Source organism: Felis catus, chromosome B3 (assembly GCF_018350175.1).
Source record: "Felis catus isolate Fca126 chromosome B3, F.catus_Fca126_mat1.0, whole genome shotgun sequence".
Lineage (NCBI taxonomy): Eukaryota > Metazoa > Chordata > Mammalia > Carnivora > Felidae > Felis > Felis catus.
Genome location: NC_058373.1, coordinates 28,630,188 through 28,655,366, shown reverse-complemented (window position 1 = coordinate 28,655,366; position 25,179 = coordinate 28,630,188). Strand labels below are relative to the sequence as shown.

At 39.3% G+C, this 25,179-nt stretch overlaps 1 protein-coding gene across 5 annotated transcripts in view; it reads right to left on the bottom strand.

Annotated features, from left to right (window-relative positions):
- The window catches only part of UBE2Q2 (ubiquitin conjugating enzyme E2 Q2), a 73,319-nt gene extending 55,804 nt beyond the window's left edge, over positions 1 to 17,515 (bottom strand). Inside the window, exons 1-3 of one of the 5 annotated variants that reach the window (XM_019832015.3) lie at positions 17,030 to 17,515; positions 4,698 to 4,799; positions 123 to 227 (exon numbers count right to left, since the gene is read on the bottom strand). In XM_019832015.3, the coding sequence (XP_019687574.1) occupies positions 123 to 227; positions 4,698 to 4,799; positions 17,030 to 17,221 (399 nt within the window). In that variant the 5' untranslated portion in view covers positions 17,222 to 17,515. The remainder of the gene's footprint in view (positions 1 to 122; positions 228 to 4,697; positions 4,800 to 17,029) is intronic. The other 4 variants (XM_019832013.3, XM_003986912.6, XM_019832014.3 and 1 more) reach the window with 4 other exon arrangements.
- Between the last annotated feature and the right edge of the window lie 7,664 nt (positions 17,516 to 25,179).

The window sequence follows — 25,179 nt, the reverse complement described above, 5'->3', positions numbered from 1 at the left end:
AAACAATTCAACAAGACTGACTTCTAAATAACTTGTATAATAAGAAGAAAAATTATCCTGGTTTTACTTTTGCGTGAGACAATTTATTTTAGCTCTTGAACACTAGAGAATTTTTACTTTACCTGACCCGTGGGTATTGGTTGATCTAGCATCTCAACATCCAGGAGCTTAGGAAGGTTATATAATCTGCAGAGTTCACATATCAACCACTTCAATTGCTGACGAAGCTACAAAACACATTTCAGTAAATAAGCATTATGTTAAAGAGCCCTTAGAAGACATGAATAATGCTATGACTATTGTAACCAATCCAGTAGGAAATGAAAAAGTTTGTTACTGCTCAGTTACAACTTACAGATAAAATAACAGTCTTTAAGAAATATTTTTAGGGGCTGCTTGTATAAGAAAGTTACTACGGCCTGGGGCGCCTCGGTGACTCAGTGGGCCGAGTGTCCGACTTTGGCTTGGGTCATGATCCCACTGTTCATGAGTTGGAGCCCCGTGCCAGGCTCTGGGTTGACAGCTAAGAGCCTGGAGCCTGCTTTGGATTCTATGTCTCCCTCTCTGTCTCCGCTCACACTCGGTCTCTCTCGCTCTCAAAAATAAACTTTAAAAAAAGAAAAAAAGAGAAAGAAAGTTATGGCTTGAGTACAATCCTTACAACTAATACCTAGCAGAATGACAACAGCAAAAGTGCCTGAAGGAGAGCTCTAGACATTGTCCAATTTTCAGTTGCTAACTTCTTTTCTTAGAAACTTACAACTTCAGACAAGAATACATTTACATTAATGAGGCTACAAAATATAGAGGCAGTGTTGTTACACATGGGTTATCAAATTATACATTCCAGTCATATTCATTTACAAGTAGAGACAAATGTTGTCTAGCAGACAGACCCTTGGAATCTAGAGGAACTTGGATACAGCATCTAATTCCCTGAGTTTTTGAGGGTCCCCATCTATAAAACAAGGAAATTGAGAACTTCTTATAATGGTAAAGATTAAATAAAACCTGGGAAAACATTTGGCACTTAGTAGGTTCTTAAGCATTTGTCTTAAAAAAAAAAAAAAAAAAGGAAAAAACTCACTAGGAAAACTGCATGGAATAACTCAGTAAGTTCCCATTTTTACACCCAGGGTGTTTCGTAAATATATTTAAGCAAAGAAGCAAGGTAAATTATGTTTATGAACATGTCTTTCATTGTTGGAAACAAACAGTTTTTAATGTATAAGTTTAGGAATTGTGGTCTAAGAACCATGTTCAATACTTAGTAAACTTTACCTGGAACTAGTAAGGTAACTTATTTCACCTGGTCAGGAATAGTTTCCTGCATGTCTCTGACCAAGAAAAGAGATGAAGAAGCAGGTTTATGAAGGACTAAGAAAACAGAGGATTAAAATGGGTTAAACAAAGCAAAGAATAAGACTTTCCAAAATAGTCAAAGGAACAAGCAGAAATTAGGAAAGCTGAACAGTAAATTAGGATTAAAAAAAAAATCCTCAAGCTTAAAAGGCAGCAAAGCCCCTGTGGATTTACCCCTCCAACAAGCTCTGCTTTAAGAACATAATGAAGATAAGAAAGGGAGACCTGGACATAGACCCAGCCACTCCAAGTCCTGGCAAAGAAGAGTGCTGTGGGAGTGCTGTGGGAAGAGCAGCAGTGTAGTAGAGTCATACCAAGCAACAGGAAAAACAGGGTTGTATATCTTTCAGGAATTTCAGTTTCACCCTCCTCCCCCACCAATCCTCCCAAAAGCATTTGAAGGACGGAAGAAACTAAGATGGTTGGAAGAGATTTAAGAAATATTTAGAAGGTAGATGGACAGGTCTTAGAAACTTACTAGGTAGTCTGGGGAGGGGAGGTGTCAGGAAATATAGGTATAAAAAAGAACTTTTAGTTCCCAGTTTCAGGCACAGGTGTGTAAAGCTTCATTATTTCATTTTGTCCCACTCACAATCACAAAAGAGAGTTACTGAAGGGAAACTTGATGGGGGTGGTAGAGTACTTCCAGGTAGGTAAGTTTAAATTCAAATGTAATCATTTTTAACAGCCATGGCACATCCAAGTGAGATTCCCTGATCTATGTGATACATAAACAGTTATATGGGTTTGAAAACTTAGATAAATTTTAGCTAAAGATACAGATTTAGGAATCCCTGGAATATAGACTATGATTTAAATAACAGTAGTCAAAGAGATTTCTCAGAGAAAGCACAGAATGAGAAGAGGCAGACCAAGGGAGAAGAGCTCAGGGAAGACCAGGGGAAACAGGAGACAGTAAGTAATCTGATGCAATTCTTCGTAAGATTATCAGTTCCCAGAGGACAGGGATAGGACTTGACTTTTGTATCCACCACTTATCACAAAGCCTGGCATAGAAGCCAATCAATTAAAAACAAAAAAGCTTCCATGTGTTCTATTAACAGTTTCCTGTATACACCCGGGCGGGGGGGGGGGGGGGGGGGGGGGAGGGGGGAGTATGCATAAACCCACATAGCACAGATACAGTTTTTTGTTTACAACATTGTATGCGAAAGGGGCCAGGTTATAAACAATATTCAGTGCCTTGCTTTTTCACTGGTAGATCCTATAAAGTTGCATGTGTTTCTATGGAAAGACTGGCTGCATTCTTTTTAATTACAATATAATATATCATAAAACCATTAACAGTAATTTTTATTTAATCAGCTTTTTACTGGCAGACTTTAAGTAATAAAGGTTTGTTAAATGGAGAAATGTTTTAACAAGGGAACAATCAACAGTTTCTAAATGGTGCAGAGAGATCAATGTTAGGGTTAAAGGAGTCCCTGGATTTGGCAACTAGAGATAAAAAATCTTGGTTCAACAATGAAGACAGAATCCAGATTATAATAAAAGAAGTAAAGCAAAGGTGAGGAAATACAGCTTATTCTGTCAAGAAACTAGGTTATAAAATAACTGGCAGAGACTATTAACAGTAGAGGGTGATTTGGTTTTTGTCTTTTATGTAAATATATTAATTTTTTAGAATAAAATGAGGCCCAATTTTATGCTGTCATTTTGAGTATTTTTGGACGAAAAATTTTAGATACTGAAAAATAACCCAGTCATTTCTACTATTATAAAACTTACACCTTTAGATCTTTTCAGAGGTAACCTCCTAAAGGAGATAGCAGTAAGGATGTTATCTTTCCCTGTCCTGTCACTCCCCTGCTACAGATGTGAATATGTGTGTCTAGCTTTTTACTTTTACCTCTAACCTTCATGGCTCTCCAGATCGGTTTGTTTTTTTTTTTAAGTTTGTTTATTTTGAGAGACAGAGAGAGAGAGGGGGGGGGGGGGCAAAGAGCGAGAATTCCAGGCAGGCCCCGCAATGTCAGCACAGAGCCCGATGTGGGGCTCAAAGCCACAAACCAAGAGTTCATGACCTGAGCCAAAACCAAGAGTCTGAGGCTCTGAGCCACCCAGGGTGCCCCCAACCTACTTGTAAAATACCCTTCAAACTGATGTTTTTCTGTTAATTTTAAGCATATATGTGTTTAAACCACCTATAACTCATTTTGACAAAAATCTGAGGTAAGATTCTAACTTTGCCCAATGGTCAGTTCTCCCAATAGTATTCATAGAATAATCTACCCTTTCATTTTAACTCATTTTAACTTATTGTGAATTATCAATTTCATGACTCTGTTTCTAAACTTCTATTGTCTTTGTCCAGTCCAGTGCCAGTATACAATATTTTTATTTAATATCTTTTGGACAACTCTCATTACTTTTTTCAACTATTATTTTTTTATTATTTAGTCTTTAAAACAAACTTTAGAGTCATTTTGCAAAGTTCCAAAAATAAGACTATTGGGATTTTTAGGGGAATTAACTGCATTCAATTTATAAATTAACATGAAGCTATGGAGATAACTGACATTTATAATACGGAGTCTACCCATCTAGGAACACAGTAGTCAAGTCTTCCATGTTAATTTTAATAAAGGATATAAAACTGTATAGAATATGACCTCAACTACTTAGAGTCTATGTATTTTACTAGCAAGAGAAAAAATACTGCTAGAAAATAGCTATCATTGTCAACAGTGGTTATATCAGGCAAAAATATTGTAAAGGATTTTTATTTCCCTTCATTTACTAAGTTCTCTTACAATAGTTGCTTAGTTTTATAATAAAAAAGTTGTTAATTTTTTTTTTTTTTTTTTTTTTTTTTTGTAAAATGGAAAGCTACATTTCTTGGTACATTAAAAAAAAAAAAACCCAAAAAATCAAAAACGCTTTTTCTGGCTTTTACTGCAGTTATAGACTCCTGACAGAGAAAGCAATTCCCTAACACTAGCATTGATGTCATTCTAGCATTATTTCCCCTCACATCCACCTCAGTTCTTTTTCCCTTTTTCTACCTTTTACTTTGGGTAGTGATCCCTACCAAAAATGCTTGGTTGGTTTAATAATCACAATTCATTGAAAAGAGACCACTTAATTCATCTAAATTAAACCTTAACTTATGGGGAATAAAAAAGATAAATCAGGTAGTAAATAGAATTTGAAGGCCAGAAAACAAACAGACAAACAAAACTGGTCTTCAGCTCCTTTAAGATTATCAAATAATCATTAATCAGACTTTTTTTTATTATATGATCTCTTAACACCTAAGTTCTATATACAATGTTTTTGAGGAAAAAAGAAAGTAGCTTGGCTTATTTTCTCACCGAATTGTTGTTCTTAGTGTCTTCTAGACGTTCCAGCACTGATGTCAGATTTGGGTCATCGGAGTCCACAAACCATATTGGTGAAGAAGACGGGTAAGATTCCTATTACAAAGACACTTATGTTAAACACATTTTCATACCGACTAACCTAGATATGCAAATACACTACACCACCCACCAAATAGCACAATGACCATGGATTTAACTAAAATATATCGGGGGAAGAAAAGCAACACATGAACATCTATGTCTGGAGAGAAGTTTCTTTTTATGGATATTTTTTAAAACAAAGTTTTATGGTATAATCTTGCCTGCTCTATGTCAAATAATCTATAAATTTAAAATCAAACAAAAAGAGTTTACCCAGCAAGCAGTAGCATTTAAAATAGAAAATACACTGCAAAAGTTATGTTTTATTAAAAGCTGAAAAAAAAAAAACCAAAATGGTACTCAAGCACCAGGAAGATGGACTTCCTTCCCTTACAAAGAATGGTCAATCATGGCCTGGATTCTCCAGCTTTAACATTTTTTTAAGGGCTTTAAAATCTGGAATCATAAATAAATCCCTCAAAAAGCAAAAACAAAAGACAAAAAAAAAATTAAAAACAAAAAACCTCACAACCTTGAAGTATAATCTATAAATTTAAACCATACTTACTTTTGCCTTTTAATATAATAAGAAAGCTACATTTAAAAAAAATTTTTTTAACATTTATTTATTTTTGAGAGACAGAGAGTGAGCAAGGGAAGGGCAGAGAGAGAGGGAGACACAAAACCTGAAGCAGGCTCCAGGCTCTGAGCTGTCAGTACAGAGCCCAATGCAGGGCCCAAACCCAAAACCGGGAAATCATGACCTGAGCTGAAGTTCAATGCTTAACCAACTGAGCCACCCAGGCACCCAGAAAGCTACATTTCTAAATTTTACCTAGATGAGATCTAACTCCATTTTTAAAGGTAAAGAAAGAAAAAAAAAAAAAAAACTGGCATGCAAAATTGAAAAAAAAATAAATAAATAAAGGTAAAGCAAAGGAGTACAAACTAGGCACATGTTTTTAAATCCATATAGACGTTAAAATGCTTTTTAAAAATCTCACTATACTCTCTGAGCAATTATAGAAGTTACTTTAAGTTTTTCTCCATTAGAAAATTGGCCCTAAAAAAATTAAAAATTAAAACAAAAATCCCATTTAATTTTGCCTTTTTCCTAATAATTTTCATCCCTTCTCAGACTATAGAGAGGGATGTGGTTTCCAAAGGAACAGATCTCTTTAATTAGGTTAAGGTTATTTCCTAAATATAGCCAGTGTTAGAAGGCGGAACAAACAGCAATATAGTGACCATATGCTACATACAGCTTTCACTTGCCATTAGAAGATGGGCTTTTGAGACAGGCATTCTTCTTGTACAGCCACTGTCTGTGTGCTACAGCTCAGAGGTCAATGATGTTCTTTAACACTGTAGTGAGCAACCTCTAAAACAGTCCCAATAATCCCAACCTGGTAATTCCCTCCCCTAGACCTAATGACTCACTTTTAACAAACAGTACATCAAATAATGGGATGTCATCTCTAGGATTAGGCGACAAAAAGATGAGAACTTCTGTGTTGCTCACCCTCTCCTGCTCTTTTCATTTTTTCTGACTGAAGCCATCTCCCTATTGAGAGGCAAGAGACAGTGCAGCCTCTGACCAACTGCCAGCTAGAAACTGCAGCCCTCAGACCTGAGGCCTGTAAAATTAATCCTACCAAAAACGATATGAATGAGATTGGAGACAGATCCTCTCCCAGTCTCACTTTGAGAGCACTGCAGCACTAGTCAACCCCTTTACTGTCTTGTGAGAGACCGGAGCCAGGGAACCTGATAAACCATGCTCAGATTCCTGACCCACAGAAACTGAGATAATTTTTGCTGTTTTAGGCTGCTAATTTTGTTACAGAGCAATATATAACTAACTCAAGTTCCATAAAATTCCAACATTTTATTCCACTGCAAACTGGGTACTATCAAGAAATGCTAGTTATGTATTTTTAATTTTTTTTTCAACGTTTATTTATTTTTTGGGACAGAGAGAGACAGAGCATGAACGGGGGAGGGGCAGAGAGAGAGGGAGACACAGAATCGGAAACAGGCTCCAGGCTCTGAGCCATCAGCCCAGAGCCCGACGCGGGGCTCGAACTCACGGACCACGAGATCGTGACCTGGCTGAAGTCGGACGCTTAACCGACTGCGCCACCCAGGCGCCCCTAGTTATGTATTTTTAAAAGCACAATTACATATGTTGATTTTTAAAAGTTAATGAACAAAGCACATGCTTTCACCTACTAATAGATATTTACTTTGTTCATTTGTACTGTTTTCTATTGCAAATTAGGGAAAAGTCCTTAATACTAGATACTAGCAACAGAACAATTAGATTCTAGGCATGGAAAAACAATTTTGCAGAACAGGATTAAAGCAGCATTGCTTTAAGAACTATAATCTCAATTACATTATAGTTCAAGCCAAACGGAACAGAGTATTTTTAAAGCACTTTACCAAGTATTCTTTGAAGAACAAAAAATTGTACTGAAGGAGGATATCATTGTATCTATTTGGTAATGGTTTATTTTGTTTTCCCACTCCTCTAATTCTCATGGTGTCCCAAATCTCTACACAGACAAAAAGAAACTTGGTCTTCAAAATTAATCCTATTCTCAAAGAAAACTATTTATCGAGTATTGCATTTTCTTCTTCAAATTCTTCAGCCAAGTTTAGGAACATACCACTAGACCTTAGTTTTGTATTTGCAACCTTAAAAACAACAGTAACAACAACAAAACCTAGATTTAGAATTTCACTGTGTAGATTACTTCTACATAAGCAAAATAAATGAACATTTTATTTTGTTCATTTGAATGTTCATTTGAACATTCATTGAATGTTCAAATGAACATTCATTGAATGTTCAAATGAACATTCTACATAAGCAAAATAATGAACAAAATATATGAACTGTTGCTCTGGACTAAAACCCCTTAAAACCATATTATGAGAACTGCAACAACAAAAATTATTGAGACCAGTTACCACTCATGACATGTTCTTCCATTCCTATACATGAGAAGGTAGGATATATAGTTGATCTAAGCAACTATGACAACAATTTTCAAAGTGGGGCCCTTGAACCCCTAGGTCCAAACTACTTCTACAAGAACATAAACTGCCTTTTTCAATGTATTGACATTTGCACTAAAGGTATGCATACAATGGTGTGTAAAACTGGTGGAAACTTAGCACAAATAAAGGCAGTGACACCAAACTATACTTATAGTCATGGAATTCTTCACCACTATGCATTCAAGATATTTAAAGCACAAAGAAAAAGGTGTTTTAGTTAAGATTATCTGTGAAGAAGTTATTTTACTAAACCTCAAATCCTTACATAGGTCTTTTTAATACGCCAACTGATGAAATGGAATGCACACATGAAAACTCCTACAGAATACTTGAGAAAAAGCATTTACGTGACCAAGCTGTGAAGTAAACTAACCACTTTAATAGAACACCAATTTTACTTGAAAGGATGACTGACAGACAATGGTTATTTCAACTTGGGTTTTTGACAGAGGTTTTCTAAAAAAAAAAAAAAAAAAAAAAAAAAAAAAAAAAAAAAAAAGAGTGTTATTTCAAGGAAAACAAAGGACAGTATTTATTATTGCTAATAATAAAATTCAAGCTTTCAAGCAAAAATCAGAATTTTTGAAAACCTGTATCTACCACCATGAGCTGGAGAGCTTTATCTTAACATAATGCTTTCATGTTATATAGTAAACATATCAACATTTAGAAGATTTCAGTGAACGTATTTTCCAAATAACCAATGGATGTTATAAATCATGCAAGGGGGCAGGGGATGGGCTAAATGGGTGATGGGCATTAAGGAGGGCACTTGTCTTGATGAGCACTGGGTATTACATGTAGGTGATGAAAATTCTACTCCTGAGGCTATTATACTATATGTTAACTAACTAGAATTTAAATAAAAATTTTGGGGGGAAAAAAAACATGCAAGAGTAAAAGATCCATCCATTCACAGTTCAAGAAAAACCTAATTTTGGTGAAGTATTCAAAAAGAATAACTATAATTGTTTAAATGGCTATTAAAATATTTCTACTTTTCCAACCAAGTGTCTGTGAGAGGCTGAATTTTCTTCATAATATTTCATTCAAAACAACATATCCCCACAGAGTGAATGTAGAAAGAAATGACAGGCCAGACATCAAAGACATTTATCAGAAATGTAAAATTATGCCACTATTCTCACTAAAATGTTTTGGTGTAGAAAATGTAGCCATTTTTCATAATAATATTTTTATTAACATGTAATGGGTTTATTTCAATGAATATTTTAAATATTTGTTTTAATTTCTAATGATAAATATTAACATATAACCTACAAAAACAAAGGCTCCTTGGGCCCTCAGTATACTTTTAAATAGTATAAAGGAATCTGGACTCCAAAAAGAAGAGCTAACTTCTCCACACCTCCTCCCACTTGGCCCAGAATGTCTTCCTTGGAAGAAACATCCCTTCACCATTCTATATTAACTGATGTGGTTCCACTGGAGCTAGTTTTCCTAACTCCTTCCCATCCTCCTACCTCTTTCCCTTGACTCAAAACTTGGTCACAGGGCTCTAATGAGCCCATTCCACTCCCAGTGATTAGCGGTCAGGTGGGCTTAACCAGGCAAATCTAGGTCTTCTCTGGGACTAAAATTCTCTTTCTGGGAGATCTGGAGTCATAAGGACAATGCTGGCCAGCCTGGGGTAGCCAGCATTTATCTTACCAAAACAAAAAGGGTTTATGTAAACCCTTTTCTAAAAGGTCACAGATACTAGTATTTTCTGCCATGACGTGAGACTGCACACTTGCTAACATTTTTGCCAATCTGTTAAATAAAAGGTTCTACCTGGAAAGGGAAAAAAGTTCCTATACAATATAATTTGTTAGAGCTCCAGAAACCAGTTCATCAGTAAGAATGGAATGCCATCACTTTTAGGAAAGTCTCAAAGGATAATGTCCTCCATGCACAAGAATTTAGCTCTAGCTATTTATGTCCAAAACATTACTTAAAATAGAAAAAAAAAAAAAAAAACAATAGAAATCACCTATACGTCCAATAGCAGGAAACATGACAAACTCCATGTTACAGTCCTACAATAGAACACCACATGATAATGGAGGACATTATAGAGGAATAACTTATGACAGATCTACAATTCTGTCAAGTAAAAAAAACAGATTACAAAACAATCTGACATTTAAGGGAGAGGAAGTCTATATAAGCATAGGAGAAAAGACAAGATATATATCAAAAATTTGATAGTAGTGTCTTCTGAATGGTAAAATTACAGGTGATTTTTTTTTCCCATTTGTGCTTATCTGGTTTCTCAATTTCTTACAATAATAATGTCTTGTTTTCTACATTATAAAACATCCACCACCACCACCTCTGGAAACTAAGCGTGCACAAACTTTGCATCACGTTCAAGGTTTGTTCAGTGTAATATTTAAAATACAATCTAGGGGCGCCTGGGTGGCGCAGTTGGTTAAGCGTCCGACTTCAGCCAGGTCACGATCTCGTGGTCCGTGAGTTCGAGCCCCATGTCAGGCTCTGGGCTGATGGCTCGGAGCCTGGAGCCTGTTTCCGATTCTGTGTCCCCCTCTCTCTCTGCCCCTCCCCCGTTCATGCTCTGTCTCTCTCTGTCCTAAAAATAAATAAACGTTGAAAAAAAATAAATAAATAAAATACAATCTACTTCGGGGATGCCTGGGTAACTCAGCCGGTTAAGTGTCTGACTCCTGGTTTGGGCTTAGGTCATGATCTCATGGTTCCAGGGGTTTGAGCCTCAAGTCAGGCTCGGTGCTGACAGTACAGAGCCTCCTTGGGATTCTCTCCCTCTCTCTCCACCCCACACCCCTGCTCCTGCTTGTGTTTCTCTTTCTCTCAAAATAAACTTAAAAAAAAAAAAGACAATCTACGTCGAACAGCATCCAAAATTATGACCAATAGATTTAGATCTAAGCATACGCTCAATCTCTCAAATATATGAAGCATTTTAATTTTTACAACTAAACATTGTATATCTTGAAAAGATAGTTTCTTTACTATTTCTCTTTAAAATAACCCACAATGTGCCAATTTTAAGCACTTGGATGGTGCTCAAAAATCTCAATATAAGTTCAAGCAGTTTTCTTTACATTGTATGTTTCAGTGCTTATAACACAGCTCTTTTTCACCAGAGTTATGAAAATTTTAGACTTAAATAAACAATTATCTAGGCATCTCATTACTCAGGACCTTTTTTCCTCCTGTTCTATTAGTTGTATCAGGCTTGCAGGATGAAGTTGTCTGTGACCACCACCATAAAGGTTATAAGGGAACACATTTTCAAACAAGTTCATCACCACTACCATTATCACCATAAAATGTTACATTATCTTAATCTGAGGCAACACAACTCAAGGTTAATCAAACCAACCTCTTAGCCCGTCATTGCTTATGAAAATTATGTCTAATTCAGAAATAACTTGTCTACTTTCTACGTAAATCCACTAAGAGATCAAAGTGTGGCTCAACATTAAGCACCAGCCAGCAAAACTGCCTTCCAGGCTGCTCAGTTTCTGCTATCTTTCCAAATAATAGAACAAAGAACATGGCCATCTCCAAGGACTTCATAACTTTTTGAAAACTGGTGCACAAAACTTTTTGTTGAAGGTTCAGAGGTATAACAGTTGTAATTCTTCCAGAGTCCAGTTATGAGACACACTACTTTCACATTCTGTTGTTCAGTAAATGTGGGGTGGAAAACAAAACTGACAGAATTACCTTACAGGACCCTAATAAAAGTCTAACTGCTCTGACATTAAAAAAATAAAAAGCTACCAAAAAAAAGAAATTACTCCCTGCTAATCATTTTATAAGTACACAACTAAGTAACATGATCGGAGCCCACAAAAGCAGAATGAAAAATCTAATACCTGGTGAAAGAAAAATACACACATACCCTGTGATCTGAAAAATACGGAAGTGTTCTGAGTAGCAAATTACAGCTAATCAAAACATCACTGTAAGTAAACTGAGGCAGAGAAAGTAAAGGTGCTGAAGAAGAGTCAAACCACCCAATGTGCAGAAACCACTAGACAGTTTCCTTGGTCTGGAGTCTGCTTTGTCTTTCAGAATAATCTTTTAGAAGAGAACACAGAACACTGTTACAACAGCCTTGGAAAAGGGAACTCTGGTTCATCACTCTGGCTCTCCAGGAATGCTTTACTTTTGGCAGGGACTGTTTGTCAATTCAATTCCCCACCCCTCAACTAGCTGACATTTATCTAATACTATCCTTTTCCAGGTCTAAGGAAGTTTAACAAAAAATCAAGTTACTAAGGGTATACACCATTCATAAAATGGAAACCTAAGTCTCCTCTTCATGTATCTGTGCTTTCAAGGGCGGGCATAAAAATGGGGATAAAGGAGGATAGATAACAACTAGGAATTTGACTCTATACTATAAATTGGTCAGATGAATGGAAACAATGATTCCTCTGACCCGAAAGTACCACTAAGGTGTTCAGCATGATGGTTCTGCTATTTCCAAACGATTCTCCAGGAGTTCAATTTGGAAAAGTAATCTGTCCCAGGAGGGCAGACCAAAGAAAAAGTCTTGGACTCTTTAACCAAGTTGTTCATGATTTCCTTTGTATAGCCTTGATGGGGCTACTTTTTAATCAGTGTATTTATCGAGTAGAAACATGAAAAATTAAGAAATTAACAGCACTGACTTATTTCCCATGTAAATCTGTTAGAAAGCACTTTTCAAAATAAAATGTTATTCAGCCATCAATCTCATAACTGTAGAGGACATTATTCTTGATAAAGAGCTTTCCTATATAAGCTTTCAAGCAAGACAAAAAAGTATTATCTACTTTATAGAAAAATACAGTATAGGAAGTGATTTGCTTAAGGTCCCAGCTACTAAGTATAGACTAAACCTTTTTCTCTCACCTAAACTCCAAGCTCTAACATTTGTTATTTTAGTGTCTGGCTGTGGGGGCAGGGAAGGGAAGGGAATTTTTCACGATGATGAACAGAAATGTAATTAGTGAAACAAAAAAATGTGCTACCACACATTTTACCACTGGCAAATAGTCACTACTCATGCAGAAAGAGTAATGGTTTATGCTACCCAAACAATAAAAGTATGAAGTTTTATTTGTTTACCAGCTAATTTACATCCTGGGGGGGATTTTTCACTCTGAAACAGTGATTCCCTACCAAGAGTTACCAGATGCCAAGAAGTCCATAAAAGGAGTAGTGGAGTTGCCAAGTCACGTTAGATATTTCAAAAGGACTAAAAGAAAGCCATGTATTAGCTCCCAATAAGGCCACGCAGGTTATTAAGACAAGCTGCTTTGCTTTTAGGTGTGAGCATAACAACTGGATGTTAGTGCTAACTAGCTATTAGATGTTTGCATGACACTCCTTCATATCAGGAATTCACAGAAAACAGTAAGAAAGACTCATTGAGATTGAAAATAGCATTCTTTCCCTTCATATTTAAGATTAGGACAGATTTATATAACAGGAAAAGATTTAGTTCAATTCCTTTGGCTTATACAGTAAAACATCTGTTTTGTTTTTTACTTCTTAAACCTGTCTTTCATATGAAGTCAAATTACAGATTTCCTATCTAGTGACCTTTTAAATCTTAACAATTGTGGGTAGAGAGAGAGAGAGAGAAAGAGAGAGAGAGCGCGCGCGCGCAAAGAGGGCAGAAGGGAAGAGAATCCCAAACAGGCTCCACACTCAAGCACAGAGCCCAACATGGGGCTTGATCCTAGGACCACAAGCTGAGCTGAAATCAACAGCGGGATGCTCAACTGACTGAGCCACTCAGGTGCCCCTAAATATTTAAATGTTTCTTGATGTTATATCTGCACTTTTGACAAACTCTTTGCAGTTAACTTACACAGTAGTTAAGATTTTTGTTCAAACAGAATATAGCTAAAATGGTGGCCTTATAGCCAACAGGACAGATATTTACTGAGCATTTACTGAGAGGAAGATAAAAAGCATAATTATAGACTATTCTTCCCTGCCATCATAAAAAAAAAAAAAGGACAATCATCTAAAACTATTATAAACAAAACATAAGAAAACAAGGGGCATCGGGGTGGCTCAGTTCGTTGGGCATCTGATTTTTGGCTCAGGTCATGATCTCACAATTCGTGGGTTCAAGCCCCACGTCAGGCTCTATGCTGACAAGCTCGGAGCCTGAAACCTGCTTCAGATTCTGTGTCTCCCTCTCTCTCAAAAATAAACATTTAAAAAACATGTAAAAAACAACAACAACAGAACCCAAACAGTAAATAGTAAGGTCTACAGAAGGGAGGAAGGGAAAATAAACACTAGCATAAACTGAATACAAACTCATAGAAGAGCCTTGAGGGATGGTCAGACATGGAAAGACAGATTGGAGTGGGGTAAGGGGCACATTCCATCTGGGAAAAACTTATGCAGAAACCTGAAAGAAAAAGGGGGCACAGTATCTTTAGGAAATTATTCAGAAATTGGCATGCATGAGTGTAAGGAAACAACTGGTGAGGTACTACTCACTCAAATGTTAAACTACATAAGTATGCTTCTTGGTGAGCAATGGAAAAGACAGTCTGGTATACAGCAGAGCTCAATAAATATTTGGGAATAAGAGAAAATAAGAAAAATTAAAGAATAGATCAAACTCATTACTTTTTTTTAAGAGCTATAACCTTGTAGAGAATAGCAATTCACAAACACAGTAGATACGTGTGGCATTTGAAATCCAATTCCATTTTTCTTTGCTCTTTCCCTCTAAAAAATGGCATGGACACTAGCAACCCATTCAGATTTTATAAAAGCACTTACCTATGCTTAAAGGGTCTTTATCTTTTAGAGATACTCACTGAAATATTTACAGATGAAGTGACAAAGGGTCTTTATCTTTTAGAGATACTCACTGAAATATTTACAGATGAAGTGACAGGTCAAGAACCTGCTTCAGAATAATGTGAGGTGGGGTACAGATGAAATAAGATTGGCCAAAAATTTATCACTGTTGCGGCTGAGTACATGGAGGTTCTCCACACTATTCAACTTCTGTGTATGTTTGATGTTTGTCCACAAAAAGTTAATACACATTCATACACACTGAGCTTCCATCATGTTAATTATCTTTGGATAATATCTGTCATAATTTTGAGTAGTTTCTACTATGGTACCATTATACCAGTCCCTACCAAATCCTCCTTTCACTGGGTGTCTCTCATTCACTCCTTGCTCCACTTCCTAATCCGGGTCTTCACTCAATACTTTGTGTGCAGCTTACTCCTATCAGCCTATTGTATGGTTCTCAATGTGGGCAGTGCTGGCATTTGAAGAGGAATAATTCTTTGTTGTGGCAGACTGCCTGAACATTACAAGACATCTGGCATCCATGGACCCCTGGCACTAAATGCCAGCACAGCAGCACCACCATCCTACAAGCGATTGAGATAACCTAAACCATACATACAAATTTCCTAATATCACACACTAATTAAACCTGTAGTGAACTACCCCTAGTGCTAGATGGGAAACACATTTTTCCAACTTACTACCTCAGTAATTTAGCAGCTCCCCACAGCCTACAAGTTCAGTACTCTATCATGCAAACCAGCCCTACCTTTTCCTGGTCATACCCCCAACTTCAACCAGAATAATCACCATGCAGGCCAGTCTCCGTCATGGTCACTACTACCTCCTATTTCCCATCCTTGGAAAATCTTCTCTTTTACCAGCCTCTATCCCCATAATTTGTCAACTCCTAAGCAAAGCACATTTTCTCAAGCTTTGGTGTTTGGGGATTGCATTTCTCTGCTTAAAATGCACTTCCACTCCAAGATTCAACTCACCTGTGGCAGCCCAACTCCGTCAGCCTCTCACCAAAGCCTTCTCTGAAGCACCACCCCACGACCAAACTCAAAATTAATTGCTCTTTGGCTTTCAGAATGACACCACAGAACCTGGTAACACTTTGTTATATGAAACTCTTCCCCTAAGATTTCGTTCTGAAAGCAGGGAATGCGTGGTCCAGTTTTGCAGAAACCAGTCAAAACCTAGAACAGAACACCTATATGTTCAATAGATGGCTTCTCTCCTCAGTACAGCACTTGTTATTTTTCTTTCAAAAATACACCCTATTCCCCCAGATATTCTTTCTGAAAATTATTTTAAGGTCAATTATCATAACTTTAAGGCCTTTCCAAACTCTGGAGTACCGGACACACTTTAGGCACCTGAGTAGCCAGGTGCCTAAAGGCACCAAAAGGACTTCACCAAAAGGAATCAAAGACACGAGACTTGAAGGAACATGAAACTACCACCTTGACTGACTCCTGTTATAAGGACCATCCATATTCTGCAGTTTGTAACAATACCCTAAATCAATTTCACCACAGTTTAATCACACACGGTCACGAAAAACATTCAATATTTCAATTATCTTACTAAGTCCCGGGTTTCTAACAAGCTTCCAACTTGAAAGAGTAAGCTTTAAATCGTCTTTTTGGCTTTGGGCAACCTTTTGGCTGCAAATAACTCATTACTTACACACAGGAGGAGCTATGTAAGCAAACACGGATACCACCACCTGCCGAATCCAGGTACAAAGCACCTTTCAGAAACACGTACGCGCAGAGCCAGGCCAGCAGGAAGGGGATAATTCAAACAGTACCAGAGGCTGCATTCTAAACTTTTTTCCCCTCGAATGCATTAGTTTTCAATAGCAGTTTTTCCTTAACACAAACTTAAAAATAATTGGGTGAATAAGCAGGACCAGGAAAACCTGACTGAAGAGTAAGGCGTTAAAACTGGTGGGCCCTTCCCCGCCGGGGTTCAAATAGCCACAGCCGACCGGCCTCGCGTGGCCCCGGGAGCAGGCCGGCGGTGGGGAGCCATGGCGACCCGGCGAGGGAAAGGGCCGCCGCAATCTCCCAACCCGAAGCGCGGAGACGGGAACCTACGGGGACCAGCCCCAAACCCAGACCCGCGGAAAAAGCTGAGAAATGCGCCGCCCGCCTCCTCCCACCAAAGCCTGGAGCCTGCAAGGCTGGGCCTGGGCTGGGCCCCTTGCCGGGGGAAAGGGGCGGATTCGCCCCGCCCGGGGACCTGGGAACCAAGGGGCCTCTACAGGACCGACTCCCCTTTGTCCGGGAACTCAGGGGACCCCTTTCCGCCTTCGCCTGGCTCCGAGGGGCTGAGCCCGGGCGCCTCACCGTGATGTTGCAATGGAGTGTGAGCGGCGGCGGTGGCGGCGAGTGTAGGCTGCCGGGCGGTGCCGCAGGCGGCAGCAGGAACTGGCAATGGAGCTCGTCCAGCTTCCAGCTGACGATGCGGAATCGCTCGTGGTTCTTATCGAAGATGGACGCCAGGAACTTCAGCTCTGCCTTGAGCCCTGACACGGACATCTTCCCCTCATCTCCAGCAGGAGGGGTGCGAAAGGGGAGCCGGGCCCGGGGCCGCCGTCACGGCCGCGACCGCCCCGCGGGGCCGGTCCGGGACCGCGCTCTTGCGGCTCCGCCTCTCCCCGCCGCCGAGGCCCGCGTGGGATGGCGGCTGAAAATGGCTAAGGACACCGAGGCCTCGGCCAGCAACTGTGTAGCGGGCGGCCGGAGCGGCTGCTCTCTTTGTAACTGACTCTGCCGGCAGGGGACCGCGGCCCCGCGGCTTAAAAGGGCAACAGCGACACCGCCCCCGCTACCGACTGGGAAAGGGCTGCCCCCACCCCGCCCCCATCCCCTCCCCGCCCCGGCGCGCCCCGCGCGCCCCTATTCCGGCGCGTGCACGCGGCCTGCGCGCGGGCCCGCCTGGCCGCCCCCTCCTCGCCGTGACCCAACCCTCTTCCTCCCCAGCCCATCTGCTTCGCTCCTTGTGCTCTAAGACGCGAGGCTTGGGGCCAGCTGGCTCCCAGGTCCCTGATCACCTGGAGGAGCAGGAGACCCCTGCGCGCCCCCGCTCCCAAGCCTGGGGCGGGCCACGTGCGCGGCCTATTGCGCCGGCCACGTTGGCGCTGCTGCGGACGCGCGCCAGCCCGTTGGGGGCGGCTCCTCCTCTAGGCTCCGAGCACACCACCCACTCACCTGACCCAGGCCAGGCCCTAATGGGAGGCGGCGGGCGGCGGGTAGCTCTTCGGACGCAAATCGGCCCACTTACCTTCATCTGCGCTGCTCTAACCCCAGTCCTAGCCCCACTTCACTACCCTGGGTTCCTGCCAGGGCCTTTTTTCTCTCTTCCTTTCCTGCCTTGAGTTTTTGTCCTGTTTCCCAAGTTTAGGGAAACCCTCCACCTCCCATAGAGGCAGGGCTGGCCTATTTTCAGTAAAGTCTTAGCTCAAATGTCATTTCTGAGAGGGCCTCCCTGACCGCCCAATCTAAAATAGCCACCCAGTCACTATGTCACATCATCCTATGTTATTTTTTTTCCTTTCAGCACCTATCACCATCTGATATTTTTCTTGTTTGTTCATTGCCTCTGCCCAAGGTGAATGTCTTACTCAGGGTGGTATCCCCAGGATCTAGAACAAAACCTTTCGTAGACACCCAGTGTTACTGAATGAATGCTCCTATCTGGAATGCCCAGCACTTAATACAATCGGTGGCACATTCTAGATGCATGAAGGACTGTATGGCAGTCTAAAGGAATACAGTATAATTAGGCAGCAATAGTATGTTTAGTAATACGTACTAGAAGCAGTATCCATCCTGTAAGTGTGCAACCTATGTAGTTGTACAGGGCTGCTAGCTTAAAAGGAGCTTGTGCTTGGTTTAATGCTCTGCTGTAGCCCTTTTGAAGTCCTTAATAACTTTTCAACAAGGGGTTCTGCATTTTCCTTTTACACCTGTCTTGACTGGAGGTATCTAACTTTCTCTGCTGTCTGAATGTTTCCTGCTTTGTGATCTACAAGTGGTTCCTGGTCTACTGGTCCCTTAGATGACATAATACAGAACAACACAGGGAGATATTAGGTCCACTGAATGAGGAATATTTTTAAAGTTTTTCTTTTCATTTACTTCTGAAATATTGTATCATATTATAGTGCTTCTTAATTTTCAGGGAGTCACAGACCCTCCAGAGAATTTAATAAAAGTTATCCATTTTCCTGGGAAAAGATCTCTGCATATAAAGTGTTGTATCTATGGGGATTCATGGTCCTGACACTAGAGATACCATTATGAATTGGGACCAAGAGGAGAAGGGGTTCCAGTCCTGAGGTGTGAGGCAGAAATAACTAGAATACTGTATTGGCACTAGTGCTGGGTTAAACACTGGAGTGGTTTGCTGCTTGCTTTTTCCTTCAGTGCCCAGTACTCTTGGGACCCTAATGGGCATGGTAGTCATGAACAAGGATTTCAGACAAAGGGGAACAACCTGTTCAGAACCTAACGACTCTGAGAAATAAAATGCTCTAAACAAGTTATTTAATCTATCTAAGCTTTATTTTGTTATCTCTAAATTGTTATGAGTAAGTAGCTTTATACATGAAAATGCTTTTACTAGTTATATTTCAGATATAAACCTATAAATATCAACTTCACAAGCATTTTTTGAACATCTGCTCTGTGCCAAGCCATAAAGGGCTAGACGGAATAGAATCTGAATTCAGGACGCTTAAAGTCTAGCTTTGGAAACAAAACACTGTTTCCAGATGCTTTAGGCTGCAGATAACAGAAAACTGTGACTTACAATTGCTTGGACAATAAGGAAATGTATTACTTCACATAATGGGAAGTTCAGAGTCAGGGCAGGCTCCAGGATTGGTGATTAGATCTTCAATGATATGAATAGACCAGATTCTCTCCATCTTCTTTGTCAGGATGAGAGCAAGGAGGCTGTAGAGCAGTTCTTGTGGGTTGCACCTAGACATGACAATATCCAGAGTCAGAAAAGACTGTTTCTTCCATGTCTACTTCTAAGACATGGGGACCTTTGTAAGATTCTGCCCAGCTGTCTTCCCTTGTGTGTCATTGGCAAGAAATGTGTCACATGCCCATCCCTAAACCAATCACAGGTAAATGGATAGGACCATTATCATTCAGTGGACTTCCAAATCATCTGGGATGGAATGGATGTTGAGACAACCACAATGTTTACTAGACTCACAAATAAAGATAACATCAGACCACAACTGATAAGTTCAAACTCCTGAACTAGCACCCAACAAGGAAGAAATTATTTCCAGAAATTACTTGATAAAATATGATCATGTTCAGAGAATATCCAAGAGCCCAGTTGATTATACAGTATAATCCAAGAAGATAAATTTGAGATGTTATCTGACACCTGATTTCAGGAGCCCTGAAATACCATGCTAGGGACTACACTTTCATTTGGTGAGAGTCATCACTGTTAAGATTAACCTGAACTTAATGTGTACAAAATAGATTTCAGTGGGTTTAAAACTGTGAAGTAGCCATAAAGAAGAAGCAGGAAACCCAGAATCTAGATCTGACCTGCCATTAACTCAATAGAGTAAGTCACATTCAGCTCTGAGTTTCTTCAGCTCAAATAATAGTCTTTCAGATTGGTCCAAATCAATAGAGAGAAACAATGAAGTAGGAGATGTGACAGTGGGAGTAGAAAGGACTACACTGATTCTAGGGATAATTCTGAGATAGAACTGCTAGATGTTAGAGTTGATACAGAGAGAGAGAGAGAGAGGTGTCTTATTTAAAGTAACATTGACATTTCTAGAGCAGGTGGCTGGGAGGGAGTGATGTTATTGATACAGCCAGAAAAAAGATGAATTTGAGGTGATAATGGGACCTCAGAGAATTTGTATTATAGGCCTTGAGTTTATAAGGGAAGTCAGCTCAAGACACATTAATTGTAGATCAGTCACACAGAATGATAGTAGAAGCCTTGAGTGTGGGTATGATCGTTGAGTCACAGGGGAGGGAAGACAACTTAGGCCATTGAAGGGACCCTGAGTCATTGAAGAAGTCAATGTGTGTCAGATTATCTGTGGAAAGGACACAAAAGACAAGGACCAAGAAAAATCCAAGGGCTTTAGGGATTAGGAGGTCTATGGTGTTTTAGAGAAACATTACAATAGAATGGACATGGGATAGAAGCAAAGACACTGTATGTAGACTATGACTTTGAAAGGTTTCAGAGTAATTAGAAAGATGAACGGTCATTTGCAGTAGCAAAGCAAAGGGAAACTTTGTTCTGTTTTTATTATAATATAGACAGAGGTAGATTTATTGTGAATCTTAACCTTCAGGGCCTCTCACACTTGCACAAGTCCCTTCTAAATACAGCTGACCCTTGAACACCACAGGTTTGAATTCACAGTTCCACTTACATGCAGATTTTTTTTCTGATAAATACAGTCTAGTATTGTAAATGTATTTTCTCTCCCTTATGATTTTCTTAGCAACATTTTCTTTTTTCTGTCCTTATTGTAAGAATACAATATATAATACATATAAATACAAATTATGTGTTAATTGACTTTATGTTATTGGTAAGGCTTTTGGTCAATAGTAGGCTATTAGTAGTTATGTTTTGGGAAGTCAAAAGCTGCATGCAAACTTTTGACTGTGCGGTGGATCAGGACCTCTAACTCCTAAATTGTTCAAGGGTCAGTTGTAAATATTGACTTTTGTTCCCAAGTTGGTATCTGTAATTTTGTGTTCTTTTTCTTGAAGAGGGCTCCCAAGATTGAATAAGCTTCAGGCCCTACAAAACCTGGATCTGCCCCTAAAAAGAGAGTCATTTATAGGCAATGAAAACTGAAGATACCAGAGGGGAGATAGGGCACAGAACTAGGTCCTAGAAGAGGAGGAAAAGGACAGGATAAGGAGTTACTCATGGAAAGGAATCCCTTCCAACTCCATGGAGGGTGAGGGTGAGGGTGGGGGAAAGAATGGGAGGAAGACAAAGAAATGTTGAGTTGGAATGGAGGGTTGTTGAGAAACCTCAAACTGAATGACCTTGATTTCAACAAGGAAAGGTGGAAGACGGGCAAGACAAAGACAGAAACCTGAGGATAAGGGAGTACTGACAAAAATTTGTTGAGAACTCTGACCCTGGAATTCTACCTGGACATGCATGATGGACCATGAGAATAAGATGGGGTCAGAGTGGAACTCCCCAGAAAGTTCAGTACAAAAGAAGGAGTGGGAGAAATCACAACTTGTATTAAAGAATTTTGAATTTCAGGGATGTGAATGGGGAATAATTCTCAGCAATGGCATATTTTGTGCTATTCTGTCCCAACATATCCTCTAGGGCTGCTCTCAAATGACATTTCTTTGTTTCAAGCCTTCTCTAGTCCCCTAAATTAAATTTAATCTCACTTTTTCTCCAATTTCCTGGTACCTGGTCTATGCCAGCACTTACTATTTGGGTTTCACCTTGTGTGTGACTAGCTGATTTCATCTTTGTCTGCTGGATTATAAACTTGTCTAATCATCTTTTCATATCTGCAACGCATAGTACAATCCCTGGGACATAGAAAATTTCCAATAAGTGATCACTGAGTAGACACAACCTACTAGAAGTGAAAGCCATGTAATGTCTTCAGTTAGAGACTGCAAGTAAGTGAGAGAAGTGATCTAGTTTCACTGAAATCTCAGAGAAGCTGTGAAGACCTCTCCCTGTCTGAAGTGTGTACACATCAGCAGGTAGCCACATATGCCCAGACAACCACGGAGCTCCCCACGAGGCACAGGAAATGGGGCCCATCCCTGCTGAAATGAACAGTGACTCATTATTCTGCTGCAGCCAACTTAGAAATTGTTCTAAGCTAAAATTTTCACAGGTTTGGACCCTGGCTTATATTAAAATTACCTCTGATTTTAACTTAAATACCAATACCCATCATTTCCCTCTTGCCTGAATTGTAAGGGGCTTTCAGACGAAGGTGCAAAAACGTTGAGATTGTATGAATTTTAAATATATATATGTGTATGAATATTATTCTGGGGAAAAGGTCTAAAGTAGCACTGTCCAACAGACCTTTCCTCAATGATGGAAATGTTCTATACTTGTGCTATCCAACACAGTACCCACTAGCCATGTGTGGCCACTGAGCACTTGAAAAGTGGTTAATAACCGAGGAACTGGATTTTAATTTTATTTAATTGTAATTAATTTAAATTTAAATAGCCCTATGTGGTTAATGGCTACCATATTGGACAGCACAGTGCAAAATAACTATAATAATACCTATAGCTCAGTATAGCTCTTTTAAAGGCATGTCACTCTAGGGCACCTGGGTGGCTCAGCCACCTGATCATGGCTCAGGTCACAATCTCACAGTTTGTGGGTTTAAGCTCCATGTTGGGTTCTGTGCTGACAGCTCAGAGCCTAGAGCCTGCTTCAGATTCTGTGTCTTCCTCTCTCTCTGCCCCTCCCCTACTTGTGCTCTATCTTTGCCTGTCTCTCAAAAGTAAATAAGAAATGTGAAAAAATAAATAAAGTAATTAATTAAAAGAAAAAACATGTCATCCTTACTCCTTGAGAACAGTGACCATTTGTTACTAAGTATATCATCAGTGCCTATACAGACTTAGTGCCTAATGTTAATGTTTGTTGAATGAATAACTGGAAGACCAAATTTCATATTTTTTCTGAACTTAGTTTCAACATTTCTTTTTTTTGAAGAATTTTAAAAAATGCTTATTTATTTTGAGAGAGAGAGACAGAGCGTGAGTAGGGGAGGGGCAGAGAGAGAGAGAGGGAGACACAGAATCTGAAGCAGGCTCCAGGTTCTGAGCTGTCAGCACAGAGCCCGATGTGGGGCTTGAACCCACGAACTGCAAGATCATGACCTGAGCTGAAGTTGGGTGCTTAACCGAGCCACCCAGGTGCCCCAGATTTTACATTTCTAAAATAAAAATGATGTACACTTGGATTTATACTAGCTCAAAACAAATAAGTATCTAGTAAGCAAATATCCACTCATTTAACAAATATCTATTGAGCACTTACCATGCACCGAGTAACTAGGACACTATCATTATACCCCCAAATAACTGAATTTCGGAAAAGGAAAGTAATTTGTCCAAGATCATGCAGCAATTAACTGACAAAATCAGAATTTGAAGTCAGCTCTGTCTAGCTGTTTCCACTACACTTTTCTTCTATTATAAATTATAAATATGAATGTAAATATTTTAGATAAATATAAAATAACAAATAACTTAGCATTGAGAGGGCAGGGTGGCAAACTACACTGGATTGAAATACAGATCTCCTGTTAGGAAGATGCTTCGTTCTACAGGTAGATTCTTGACTGCTGAGTGAGAGATGCCAGCTTCTTCAGGAAGATCACCTGGGTTATTGAGAAGGGGTGGAGACTCCTCCAAAGAGGGTGATTAACACAGTGGGAGGCCCTCCTGACCCCACTGAAACTAACCAAGGGAGGCAGAAAGGAAATCAACCTGGGGTTTACCATGGTAAATATCTGGAAACTTTGAATATTTTCTCCCCTCTGTCATTAGCATATGAAAGCTTCAAATAGAAAGATTTCTGCCTCTTGTCTTCCACAGGCACATTCTTATAAAATGTTCTTTTGGAATATTTAAGGCTAATGGGTGAGAACACTTTTCTAGATGTAGGCATAATATACTTTTGACCCAGTAATTTCAAATCTAAGCATTTATCCTAAAGAACTAATTATGCATGTACATCAACATTTAGTTACCAAAAGTGAAGCAATGTCACTAAAAACATCAAACATCGATAAGGCAATTAGGGAAATCTAAACATTAAATATTTGATGATACTATGGTATTATTGTTTAATTTTTAGGTGACAATAGCATTATTATTACTGTCTTGTTTTTAAAATGAGAGTATCTTTTAGAACAATTTATTGGTGAAATAAAAAACAAAGATTTGAATAAAATATTTATTCCAGCTCTTTTTATAATAATAAAAGACAAGAAAGGACCAAGTGTCTTAGAACTGGATACGCCGTAGGTTTGGTATATCCACACAATTGAATAACGCGCAGCCATGCAGTCATTAAAATGAAGTTGTATATGGATCTGGAAGAATACACCAAAGTGTTAACAATGGTCATTTCTTGGTGGTGGCTTTTCAAGCAATTTCAATTTTCTTTTTGTTTATTCATATTTTCTTAAATATTTTTATTGAACATATTATTTATGTAATAAAATAATTTTAAACTGATTTATAGACATTTAAGGTAGAGAGAGGTCAGAGAAGGATTTTGCAAAGAAATATTAAAGGGCCAGTGAATATGTGGCTGCTGAGTTTTTTTCCTCTCCCTTCCTCCCTCCCTCCCTTCATCCCTTCATCCCTTCCTCCCTGTCTTCCTTTCTTACTTCCTCCCTTCCTCCCTCTCTCCCTTCCTCCATTCCTTACTTCCTCCCTTCCTCCTTTCCTCCCTTTTT